Here is a 13801-nt window from a genome sequence, read left to right as displayed (position 1 = left end):
AAATGCACTGTTTATTGAACGTGTTGTGAGACGTGTTTTTCTTTTAACTTACCCATGCTGGCTATTATACTGTGTACAGGCAACCTAGAAGCTCCGTGATAAGATAATTCTGACTCATGTCTTTTTCTGTGTTTTTCATGCTTCTTGAAAGCAGAATTCTCTTCTTTGGTGATATTTAGATAAAAGCATATATCTGTAGAACTCATGATATACCGAGGACCTGGATTCAGCAAAATGTTTTTGTTATCTTCCTTTCTAACACCAATCAGACAGACTCCAAACCTTAATTAGAAAAGGAGAAGCATGGTTCATTGTTCATAGTTCTGTATATACTAGAATTTCCACAGTCAAAAATGAGCCTTCTGTGTATTTTTAGACTTTGCAAATTGAATGTTTCCAGAATTTTGGATGTGCAATGTTTGACAAACGTTATCTCCTAAGTGGACCGCTTCTGATCAAGCAGTTTTTCTAAACTGTTGAATCCATAGGTATCTGACTCCAGTGTGTTTCTCTGTCTCCAGAGAGATTCTTCTAAAGCTGTCTCTGTTAATTTTTCTATCAGATGATTAATAATTTCTCAGAAGAGATTAATAGAGAAATGGATACATTATACGAAAAATGTATTTATCATGTTAAATTGTTCCATGTCATGGAAACTACTTTCAGAATGTTTAGCCCTTCACTTCTAAAAGTCTATTTGATTAGTGAGAAAAAAAAGAAGGAATTAAAACTAAAAAAATCTTTTTGTCACATGTTAAGTATGAAAATAAAATCAGTGTTCAGAGTTTGATATATGTTAATTTTGTTAAATATATATGAATATGTGATTCACATTCAGTCTGTATGTTCACTTCACATAGCAGAACTGAATAAAAGATGCATGATCTGGAACAGAAAGAAGATAAATTAACATTCTTGAAATTCAATCTAAATGGGGAAAAAATATTTGGAACAATCACCAGGGTATTGCAAGAACCATCTTAAAATTGAATGCTTTGCATAAACTGAACGTGCCATGAAAGAAGCTGGATTACCAGCTGATTCCTGAATTGAAGAACCAAAAAAAAATGGGAAAGGATTTGTGTTCGGATATAACCTTGTGACTGAAGTATGCTTCCCTCTGGTTGTCAAGCTTATCCTATACATCCTTTATATTCTATTCTCTCAGATTGAGCTGCCTGTAAAGAACCAATACAAGCTTTTATGTGACTAATTGTAACTTACAGGAGAATATCAGTGAAATAGATTAGTGGCCATATGTTTTAATCCAGAAACAGTAAGGCGTGACATTGCACTTTTGAATGCAGAGCTACATTTGGGACAAAATTTTCAAGTCAATCCTTTATAGGAAAATAAACATACTTTTTATGTGCATGGAAAGAAGCATAAGTGAAGCTTTTCCCCTCATACTCAGCAAAAAAAGTACTTTCTTCCAGGTTAATGTGAAACACTTCGTTACCAGAGCATCTGCCATACATTTTCTGCCACTGTTCTGATGATTGCTGACTCTCTCTGAAACATGTAGAGATAAAGAGAATAGTTTAAAACTTAATGTACCATTCTTATTAATCAGAGCATTATCGCTTCGCAGTAGAAAATATAAACGTCTACTGGAAAGGGCCTGTGGGCTAATCTGAAAGTAGCATCTGAGATCAAAGCTTGGTAATACTGTAACTATGAAGATTATTTGGATGAATTAGAGAGCATTTTCTGCTAAGTAACAGTTGGATTATGTACTTCAATACCAGGAGAAACATGGTGGAATTAGGTTAAATTCACACAGTAAGAAGTAGATTCACTGCAACTGAAAGATGACAGGTGAAACCAAGAGCGTGCTCGTTCTATTCATAAAGACAGTCTCTTCAGATGCTCCTTCGCAGATTGTCTGGCTCCTGTTTGAAGTGGTAAAGAATCATTGAAAATAACTGTTGTAGGCAGGACTCATTTGATTTATGTCACTTTGTACGAAATATTTTTTCTGCATTTGCTTATCTGTTTGTTGTCTTCAGCATTTACCCAGGAGGTGTTTTTAGTTACTGTGCCTCGTATGCTACCCTTTTTCTAGTACAAGAAAAGCAGTTATTACTTGAATCATTGCAAGGGTCCTTTACTATGTGCAGCTAACGTTTTTTATCCAAATGCATTGTTAGTGGAAATGTTCCAAACCTTACTAACACCAAAACTTGCAGAGTACGGGCCTCTGTCAGCCTCTTCCTTTACTGAGATTGTACAAGGAAACAAGGTTCCATCTGCGTGGGCTTTACTGGATATAGCGGATGCATTTATCTCTATCAGAACGTACAACTGACAAATATGCTCTGCGTTTTGTTTTCTGGAGCTAAGATCTCTATATGCTGGGACTTGCTCCTTCACATTCATTTCTACCCCTTCGCTATCTTGACACAATTTCTGTCTTTCTTCAGTTTCTATTTTTCCTCGCCCTCATGAGGCACAGAAACATTTTGTTTCAAGGTTAATGGATATAAGGTAAACACTTCTATTGCAACAGTATTAAAAATAGTGCATTAGATATAGAAGAGCAGAACTAGAAATCTAATGGCAGAATAAAATTGTTCCATATTTCATTTTACCCCCAAAACTGAAATGTTCACCTGTTCCAAGTCTGCTTGGTTCCAGTTAGCTGTTGAAAAGCTTCCCATGGTGCCGTTCTGTAACGATCACATGAAGTTCAGGTCAGAAATGATACTTTCTTCCAGTACTTTGTATTGTATTACAAACTGTGTTAGAGTTCTATTAATAGATTGGAAATATTTACAGAAAAATGTTAAGATTAATAATTAAGATCTATGATAAAATTATAAATAAGAATAAAGATAGAAATTTTGTGCCTGATAATCTGAATTCTTTGAACAGCTTAGATGAGAATAAGATGAATTGCGCCTAGCCTGGCCGCTGTGAATAGCATTAAAGCTAGATGGCATAAGCAGCAGCAAACTTCCCCTTAATCTAAATAGAAAGTTGGTCTGGTCAAAATTGCTTGGAAAACAAATGTTTTCCCTAACCTCCTCACAGATTTATACTGGTGTAGATAGGCTGTCTTTGATTTATGCATGTTTCTTTAGTTTACTGTTTATTGTCTTATCATTCTAATTAGATTAGTACAGAGTAATTATTTTTCTGTGTTCTGCAGCTATTTATTGCTTTCAATTTGCAGTAATTTCCATGTATAATTATCATCTTTTTTGATGATCACGAAGCTTACGTTACTATGTGTCACACTACTTTTTAATAAGTATAGGAAGTAGATTCCCCACGTGTACCATACATTAGTTGGTACTTGATTTACAGGCGTACAAACAGCTGCATCAATATTTTTAATCTACAAAGTGTCACTAAACACATTTATTCCATGGAAATGTAAGCCTGTACATTAAGAATTTAACTTTGCTGTATTAACAAATGACAAGAACCTAGAATTTGACAGTGGTCATTTTTTTCATCAGAGAAATGACAGAAAAGAAAGGAATGTTTTGTTCAGTGTTGTGATAATCTCCTCTGGTTGTATGCGTCTGAAATTCTGTGGAGAAAGAGAAACCATTCCTTGTGGAATGGCAAGACACGGGCACTCATTTGTACTTTTTTTTTGCTAACCTTACTTATTTCACTGTGGTAGGGCTCTTTTGGTGTTCAAATGTTCTGTAGTTCTCTCATAAGCATTGGTTAGGGTGGCTTTCGGAAGCATCTGTCTTCCAAAAAGCTTTGCAAAAGGGATGAGTTAGTGTCTGGCAGCTGGGAGCACTGCTGTGGCTGAGGGCTTCCAGGACCTCCCTCAGCAGTGACTATGGCTACAAGCGGCTGTGAACGCCAGCTCCTAGGGGATCTAAAAGATAAGGAGAGAAGCTGCCGACTTCAAGAGGCAGAGAAGGCTGTATCAGAAAGAGCTCTAGGAAAAGGACCCTGATAAAGCTTAATCACTATGAGAGCTCACTAAGGGTGGGAACATCTGTTTGTTTATTTGAGTAGTAGGGAGCAATTTTTGATTTCAAAGTTCTAAATTATCAGTCAAACTACTTTTTCAGTGAAGTCTTACCTATGATATATATTTGAATGAACACTCCCAACTGCTACAATAAAGTTCCTAAACTTGTGAGTCGACAAACTTAGGGCTCCTGTGGAAACCTGAAATAACCTTTAAGAAAACCCTTTCAAGGATTTTGAATAGACTGATTGTCTTGAAAAGGATTACCCAAGATTGGAAGCAGACTCCCCGTAATCCAAGCCTATTCTTTATGCAGTGAATACTCACGGGGATTTTAAAACTCACATCCTAAAAGCTTATTGCAGGTGCTGGTAGTATACAGAAGAGGATAGTGAAAGGAAAATGAAACAGGAACCAATGCAACAGAAAGTTGCTGTTAACTGTGGAAGTCTATTTATCCACCACTTTTAATTATTTAGATACAGTTTAGTTGGAATTCAAATTCATGTATACTTAAATATTTATTTGCAGTTTATATAATCCATTCCACTGAATGTTTTTACTTATACTAAGTTAAATTCAAATGTTCATCTGTCATCATTTTACTTATGCATAAATTAAGACCGTGGAAGGAATTAAGATTTAGAAGTTACTATTGCACAACACTAGAACATATCTAGAAAAGTTTCAAGTCTGACTTAATTACCCAAATTCAAAGCAATTTTATGTCTGCTCTACAATGGCAACCTGCAGATGAAGCTCAAAACATAGATTTATTTTGAAAATGCGTATTTCCCCATGAAGATATTGCAGTGCAGAATGATTGAATCACCAATTTTACCAACATTTTTCAAATACCACAGTCTGTGGAAATTGTAGGAAAAGAAGAATGCAAGTTCAAAAGGATTTTTTCCTCCAGAGCATTGTGTATACTTGATAATGAAGTTTGAAAATAAATTTTGTGATTTAAGTATAGTATTCCTAAAGATCCAATCTGTACCTCTATCAAACTATGACCTTATTTTAGTTAGCCAGCATTTAAAGCAGTTACCAATATTACACATTTCAATTTTCTATTCATAATTTTTACAAGTCTGAGAAAATTGGAGCACTTAACTAGTAACCCACGAAAAATAAATTTATTTTCATACATGTAAATTTGATTTTTTTAAAAAATGTGTGATTATTGTCCTTAGAAGAAAGAATATTATGTTTAAGAAGCACATAGTTGTTAAAAATCAATGGTTAAATCTGTGGTTATTAAACATCAACTTAATTAAAAGTTAGAAGCTCAAATATTTCAGATTAAATGTGGCCTCCCTAACACTCATTTATAAGCAAAAGTATATTCAAGTAACGTAATGTTTTCATGAACAGAGTATTTTTTTCTAAACACGGAGCACTCCAGCAAAAAGATAGTATTTGAAATACTTATCTTTTTTAACTTCTAGCACTGTGAAGACAACTCAAAATTGCTTTTTTTTTTTGAAATTTGAAGTTATTTAGTTTCTGTTTTTGATTTTCATGTATATAGTTTGGTTTTAAAGAACATTCACCATCTATTTAACTAATTAGTCCAGCATTAACACTCAGACTCTAAGGTATCCAAAGTTTGCCATTTGGCAGTATCTTGGAATCCATTTGAAATGTAATGCTCTGTTGAGTGCTGCCTAAAAGGCTTGACATCTAAACATGTCCACTTTTCCAGTCTTTTTGTACTCATCCAGCAGTTCTATATGGTTCTGTAAATAGGATTCAAAGTAATATTGACAATGATATGCAAAAATATATTTTTTCCCTATAATACAATAACCAGTTTTCACAGTTTAAACCAGATAAGGAATCAGTGACTTTAACAACCTTGATTACATCAATTAATTCCTACTGGGAAAAAAAAAAGTAATAAGTACTTTTGCATTCTGCTGTAGTTATTTGAACTAGAGTTGGGAATCTATGTTACATGATCAGTATGCCTGAGTTAGAAATGCTGATGTTCTCAGGCAGAGTTGAAAATGTTGCATATGTCAGTTTTTGTGCCTATTGAAAACTCTCTGATAGCTGCTAGGTATACTGTTCTTCTTTCATGTATAAATAATATGGAAGAATTTTAAATAGCTCTGTATTCTATTCATGCATGTCGTGAAATGAAAAGCAGACAGATAGAGAATGTACATCACCGTGATTTTCAGGGGGCACAGAAACAATATTTTGTTGCATTCTGAGTAACAGATTCTACTTCAGGCAGGGGCATTAAAACCTTGACATTTGTTGTTGCTGGTAATAAAAATTCTAGCTGTTATTTCACTGTTCCCCATCTTTGGCACAGGAGAATACTGCAAGTGCCATACAGAAAGTTAAATAACTCTGATTGTGGCTATCAAGATAGTACTGGGCATGTGGTTATTTGAAAAAACATACGCATTTCTACTGTCTGTACGCTCCTACTCCACTTTGACAGATGTGTTCAGATTTACTCTTTAATGTTTCTCTCTGCCCATGGCATTCTATTAAGAATGCCTTAGTGTTCCAAGACAATAGCATAATGGAAATAATAGATTTGGTAGAATTATTCTAATAAATATAGAGAAGTTCTAAGGTGATTATGCAGTCTGTAGACACCGTAATTCCATAAGCCTTTCCGTATGCGTATATGGTGGTTATGTTAAAAACCATCTGTCCGTATGTGTATTTGCTTGCTTCTTAATGTGCACGCACTGAATAGAACATGGTATTTTATATGTTAGCAAAAAAAAAATCTTAAGTCAATGAACACTTTCTACTGTGGAACTGACACAACACTATGCAAGAAATTAAGTATTTGGAGCATGAGAAGGAAATCTTTTAGAAATTATCATACTTTAACTAAAGTATCTTGATGTTTTTAAAGAGCAGAAAATATCAATTTGTTTTTTAAAACTGCAGTGGTTGCCCAAAGTTCAGGGTAAGCTGTGCTACGCAGAACCTCAGCTATCACTTCTGCAAGGTGTGTTTGTTTGTTAATGGTAATATACACTTACTGTCCCCTGGAGGTATGAACCAGCAGTGTGATTAACGTAGAGGTAGCTGGACATATACAGTTCAGAGCTAGCATAGCATATTTGAACTCTTCTTCACACACAACATGATCTGTGGAAAAAAAACAATACAGAAATCATTTCATAAACAGACTTTTCATTAAGCAGAATTATCAGTTCCTATATTTGCATAAGAAAACGGTGAAGTAAACAGGGAGAATTTGCCTCCAGATCTTCAGCATCCACTTGAACCTGGAGAACAGCTACGTACGGTTTGCCCCATCTACGTTACCTTTCAGGTTGCATGACTGAAGTTAATTTTTCATCCAGTTCCTACTTCATGTGCAGCTGCAGGACAAAGAGAGGATGCAATGGCCCTGTAAATCCAAATTCTGCTATCTTGCTCCACTGGTAGTATGAGTAGGCCCAGTGACATAATTTAGTTTACGAATTTGCACCTTTTTGCAGTTTTCTATGATCAGGTGTAGACATATCAACAACAGTACAGAGATGGAATTTCTGTACCATGCAATTTCTGTATTCAGAAAATAGTATACATAGAATACTGCAATGCAGAAGTATCTCCTCAATTAGATATGCTGTGCTGGTTTGCAAGCTGTTTTTTTGGCAGTAGATCTGGGCTATCTGCACTGCGCTAGCTTTTATTTTGTAGATTTGACTAATATTTGCCCCTAACAACAGCTAACGGCTGCTGCCTCTGAAAGGAGAAATTCATTCTTGCCCTTTCTAAAGATCAAGGCCTATTTAAATGCCATAGGGAAAGACTGAATTTTGTGAATACGCTGTCAAATATAGAACAAACTGAGGATTTTCTTCCCCTAAATAAACTTCAATCACAGCAATTGAGTATTTGCCGCAGAAAGGATCTCAGACAGAAATGTGGTTTTTTAGTTGACCATGCGCCACTAATACATCTATTTGAATTTTAAACTAAAGATTTTGGGAGGGTAAGGCATAGTCTACTACTTGGATATAATATCTATATTCCATTACCATCACTAAGATGGCAAAGATCTATGAAAATGAATACTGACTTCCTCATATTGAAGGAATAGGAAATCTTTTTCTTTTTGAATTTGTGTAGGATTTTGCCAGTAATTTCCCCATACTTCTTTAGAAAAATGTTGTAATATAGCTAATTCTTTTGAAAACAAACCCAAGAAAAATATACAGAGAAATTATTTCATCACTTGCTATTTCAGATCTTGCACTCGAACCAAATTGTTCATGCTGACCTAACTATATCCAAATGAAAAGGAGTAAATAATGGATGGCACAATGCATATGAAAAGTACATATCTGACTTAAATCCTTCATGTACCCTATCTTCTCTAGTGTACAGCTGTATTTTCTGGATGGATTTTATGCAAAGTATTGCACTAACAGGATAGCACCCAGTAAAAAGATTTCTGTTCTAGTCATCTTAATCTCATACGTATAAGGAATTTGCACTGTGTTCTGAAGTGTTTTTACATCGGTAGCCATGTCCATGGAACTCACAGGACAACTTCCACTTCTCTTGTAGACTTTGACCCCACATGAGCCACTCATGTATTTGTGTATCTGTAAAATGAGTATGAAAATAATATCCTACTTCAGAAGTGTTTAGAAGGTTTCAAAATTCTCAGAAGTAATACGAGAACATCAGACAAAGCTTCTTCAGCTCTCTAATTACCACGATTAGGAATGTTGTTCTTATTCATTGATAAAAACATAGTTTCCAGGCTATGTGATAAAGCAAATCTTCTTGATTCCTTTTTAGCAAATTAAGAAAAGAAGCTATGTAAAATATTTACTTATAAACAGTAAATCAGCTTTTAAGCTCAGTAAGTCCCAAAGCAGGAATGCAATTTAATTCTGAATTTAATTTCTAAGCTTCATTTGCCTTGTTACCAGACTTGCGTGCACGCCTTGAAAATAGGTTTTAAGAAATCCAAACTGTTATGGAATAGAATTGCATGTTGACTCTTCACTATATTAGGGACATGTTTTGTTCTTGATTGGACCAGTACAAGGTAATTGGAACTAATTCTGAGTTATTCCAGAAATGTGTGTATCTTTATTGTTAGAATGTTCCTGAATTTAAGAGGTGCTTATTCATGTTTTCACTTGATAAAAAAATGCAGCTTGTGCTAAGTTAGTCTTCTATCTTCACTGTAAGTCTTGATGTACAAGACAGAAAGAAAAAAAAAAAAAAAAAAAAATTGCTAACTCCCAGTAAGGCTGCTTCTTCCCGTCCACCAGCTGATTTGTGCTGTTTTTTATCTTTTTCAATGGTTCTTATCATGTGAATTGTAACTTAGGAGGGGAAAGAGAGAGAATCAAACATTTTTACATTATTAAAATGAATGTTTCATACTATATAAGCTCTCTTCCTTCTTTTCTGTACTCATTTGAAACTTAAGTAGAGGTACTATGGGTTTCTCCTCTTTGGCTGCAGCTAAGTTCTTGTACTATATACAGATTGGGTCAAAAGGAACTTACTTATTTCTCCAATTATTTGACAGATGATAGCTTGCCTATAATGTCATTGTGCTTTACATTTATGTTCAAGACTCTTATTGTAAAACTGTGGTGGGGGTTACATGTAATATTGCTTTCTTTTCTAAACTGAGTAGGGATGAAGTTGGGTGATGGTCCACTAGTCTGGGAAATTGGTCAAATCCTGTGACCTTGGTTACTAAGATCACCTCATCGCTCATTCCACATGGCAGTAAAGCAGAGGAACAAATTGCAGTTTATCTTGAATTGAGTATTAAGTGTGTCAAACCACTTTACCAAACAGAAGGATTGCATTTATACTAAAGAAATATGCCATTTAAATCTTTCAGAAATTGCAGTTTCTGTGAAAATACATTTTGGTGGAAAACAAGCTAAGTCTGTCCCAAATAGAGGTAACAATGGCCCAAAGTGAGTCATGACTTCTGCAATGTTATTGAAAATAAAGTATGTGCAAAATACTGATTTATGCTTATAGCATCAGCCACATGGTAAGAACGTATCCTAGACCTGACATAACTACTCTGAGAAACCTGGCCTCGGTTAATTTGGTAAGTTAACATGATCACTAACATACTAGATAGAGAAAAACATCTATCCATTATCTCCAGACTACTTTTTTACCCATGGTTGGATAGATTAATCATCAGATGCATTCAATATCCATTTCCGTGAATCTGGACTATGTTCCTTTCTAATAATCTACTGAAGATTTAAAATCAGACTTCACCAATCTGAGCTAATTCACTAGTGCATTTTGGGTAAATTGAGAATGACAAAATGTGTTCCCATTCTGTGGGACTGTGATTATATAAACGTTCTGAATATTCAAGGTAAAGATGCTTAATTTCTTTTCTAGCAAGCATATGAAATTTATTAGTAAAGCTCAGAAAATACGCGATTTACTCTGGTCTCTAAATTGAATATATTTACTGTTCTACGGTAGATAACTTTCACTTTAGTTCATGTTTGTGCTAAAATGCAATGCCAGATGCATACATTAAGGATACACGGCCTTTTGTAGTCCTGTGTTTAAAGGAAAAGCTGGAGGATTAAGAAAACCATACGCAATTGCAAGTGACGTAAAATGCAATATTACTGAAAGAAAGATGGGATGCATGAAGGTATTTGCATATTGGAAAGCACAGAATGGTGAAAATGGCATGGGTTAGAAGGGATGTCAAAGATAATCTAGTTCTAACCCCGCTGGCATGGTCTAGTTGCCACCCACCAGACCAGGCTGCCTAGTGCCCCATCTGGCTTGGCCTCGAACACCTCCAGGAATGGGGCATCCACAACTTCTCTGGGCAACTTGTTCCACTGTCTCACCACCCTCTGAGTAAAGAATTACCCCCTAATGTCTAATTTAGATCTCTACTCTCTTAGTTTTAAGCCATTTCCCTTGTCCTACCACTATCTGCCCATGTAAAAAATCTGTCTCAATCTTGATAATAAGCACTCTTAAAGTACTGGAAGGCTGCAGTGAGGTCTCCCCAGAGCCTTCTCTTCTGCAAGCTAAACAAGCCCAACTCCCACAACCTTTCTTCATTGAACAGGTGCTCCAGCCCTCCAATTTTTTTGTGGCCTCCTCTGGACCTCCAGCAGCTCTATATCTTTCTTGTGCCGGGGGCCCCAGGCCTGGATACAGTACCCCAGATGGGGCCACAGGGCAAAGTAGAGAGAGGCAGTCACCTCCCTCACCCTGCTGGCTACCCCTTTTTTGATGCAGCGAAGGATATGACTAAGAAATAATCACAGGATTTAAACTCAAGACAAAAGATTGTTATAAATGGTGATAGTGTTTCCTTGCCCATCTGATAACTGTCATGTTAGAGTTGCTGTGTACTTATAGCATGCTCACACCTCAAACTTGCTAAAGAATTTGCTGGGATAAACTGCCACGTGCTTTTCAGGTTCCACTCAAGCTTAATATCCAAGCACAGAGAAAGATTTCCACTTCATTGATACAAGTGTGACCATTTTAAATACAGGTAGTTAAACAACACCGCAAAAAAGGGCAGAGAAAATAAAAGATGCAATGGTCTCTCTCTGATATTGGATGAAAACATTCTTTTCTGACAGGCCATATTACCCAGTGCAAAGTGTCTCTATTCCCTCACTGTGATGATGAAAATAGGTTCTTGTACTCTCATTAACGAGGGAAAAAACGACAAAATATTGCCTACTAGATGGAAATTAACAAAGGCTTGTCCTATATACTGTTTCTAAAGCTTAAGACAGAACAGAATCTTGGAGACTTTCTTCAGGACAATGAGCTTAAAGTCTAAATTTCATTACCGTCTCATGCCATCTTGGTTTTGTGGTTAATTTAAAATGCTGGGAAACTAAGTTTATAGTGTTTTAGAAATTTTCAATTTTGTTAAAAATAAACAATTTGTTAGAAGAACTTTTCTGAAGTCTTTGTGGCTTTTTTTCTTAAGTTCAGAAACTTTGTTTTTGAGAACTGTTGTATCTAAATTTGCATGTAAAAACTCACAAAAAATGATGGAAGAGTAAAAGAAGAAGAAATTAAATTACTGAGTATTTCAGGTTCATAAAAATGCACACTATTGGCTTGGGAAACCTCTAGAAGAAAGGAGTCATTTTAAAGGAATATCAAATTCAAAAGAAGTCTTTTGCATTAAGGCAGCAATAAAACAGTCCTGAATCATAATAGGAAAAGCACTTAAAAAATAGTTGCATATATAGTTACAACAAATTTTTCTCGTAAAGACTGTGGGCAGGTGTCAATGATTTATGGGCAGGTTTGGCCCGGTTCCATGATTAATGGGGTGGGGGGACCCACGGACCCACGCCTCGGGAAAGGGAAAAAGAGTAGGAGGATGGGCCTAAAAACAAAACAGCGGCAACGATCTGAGGAGAAACAAATTAATTTACTAAATAAGATATCAGAATGCAAAATTATATAATACAATATAATTAAAATTGAAGCTAATAAATAAAATGAGAGTGTCCAAAAATCAAAAGAGGCCTTACTCTAATGCTGGTGGCAAGACGCTGCCGAGACGAGCAGAAGGGAAGCAAGCGAAAAGGGGATGTCTCATGATATGCAAACAGTTTTTATCTTTCCCTCTGAGCAGAAAATGGTAACAGAACAACTCAAAGTCCTCTGGGAAATGCAGTTCTCCTTCTCTTTCGAGAACCAGGTACCCGGAACTATCCACAATCCACGGAACTGGAGCGTTAACTCTTTAACTCCCAATGCACTACATGATGTCATGATGTGGAATACCGATAACCCAAATCATAAAACCATGACAGCAGGGTTATAGTTTGTGGCCTCCACTGGGTGCACAGATCAAAGCAGAACTGAACAAAATTAGTAACCACAGTGAAGTCTTCTAGGAAAAGGTACACAAGCAAACATTTTTCTGATGATTGTAAGTGTTAGCAGGCAAATATTTGCAGTAGGCCAGCATCCAGTGATGATGTTTATACTGCGCTGGTTATCTGACCAAATTTAAAGCTGCATTAAAAACTTCCTGTTTAATCAGTAAGATCAAGTAAATCTTGTAGAAATGCTTGTAATTCTCTGCTATAAACTGTTGCATGGTGAAAGTGTGAGAAAGAAGTAATACCATTTGAAACAAGCCTGTGAGGAAATGGACGCAGTGATCCGTTCAAAATAATTTTGAGAAGTAAGGTGCTATATAAATATTTAGCCCTACAATTCAGTGATTCTGCAATTAATATTAGAGGAGGCTAATGATGCAGAGAATTTATAAGGTTTTCTCAAGACCTTCAAGAAGTAAGGAATATAAATGAAGTCAGTGAGATACCGGATTGATTAAGCTCAAAGGAAGGAAGCATTAAAATGTTTTGGTTTTGGGTTGTTTTTTCATTCGTTCATTTTGTTTGGTTCTTTATTTTAATATATATTAAATATTTTAATATATGATCCAAATTCTTCATCTGAAACTTAGAACAGATGTGGGGGAAGAAAAACTCTGTTTTGCAAATCTAGTTATATCTAGGTCACTCTGAAAGTAATGCTTCTTAATTATTTCCGTGGGAATGACAACAGATAGAAAGACCAGAATACCACTATTTGACAGAGCAAGTTCTCAGATACAAAACACTGTTTTTCAACCATTAACTGTGCATTTTCACCAGTGATGAACAAGAGTCTGCAGGCCGTGCCCATGAAAACATGCACCAGAGGAGGCGACCCACTGTTACTGTTGCCACTAGTGAAAGGCACCACCCACTGCCTCTCTGTGCTCACATCCGCTGTTTGGTCTCTGGAAATGTTCAGCAATTGTCAGTGAATGCCAGTGGGTGCCTTTTTTTTTTTTTTTTTTTTTTT

At 35.8% G+C, this 13801-nt stretch overlaps 1 protein-coding gene across 1 annotated transcript in view; it reads right to left on the bottom strand.

Annotated features, from left to right (window-relative positions):
* KCNT2 (potassium sodium-activated channel subfamily T member 2) overlaps positions 1–13801 on the bottom strand; it is a gene marked incomplete in the record, with an annotated part of 121230 nt that overhangs the window by 30607 nt on the left and 76822 nt on the right. Inside the window, 4 exon segments of the mRNA XM_021404158.1 lie at positions 53–282; positions 1363–1512; positions 2613–2669; positions 6958–7066. Coding sequence (XP_021259833.1) covers positions 53–282; positions 1363–1512; positions 2613–2669; positions 6958–7066 — 546 coding nt within the window.

The sequence above is a fragment of the Numida meleagris genome, chromosome 7, assembly GCF_002078875.1.
Source record: "Numida meleagris isolate 19003 breed g44 Domestic line chromosome 7, NumMel1.0, whole genome shotgun sequence".
NCBI classification, from domain to species: domain Eukaryota; kingdom Metazoa; phylum Chordata; class Aves; order Galliformes; family Numididae; genus Numida; species Numida meleagris.
The sequence above is the reverse complement of the archived record's forward strand: the minus strand, read 5'-3'. Positions and strand labels throughout refer to the sequence as shown.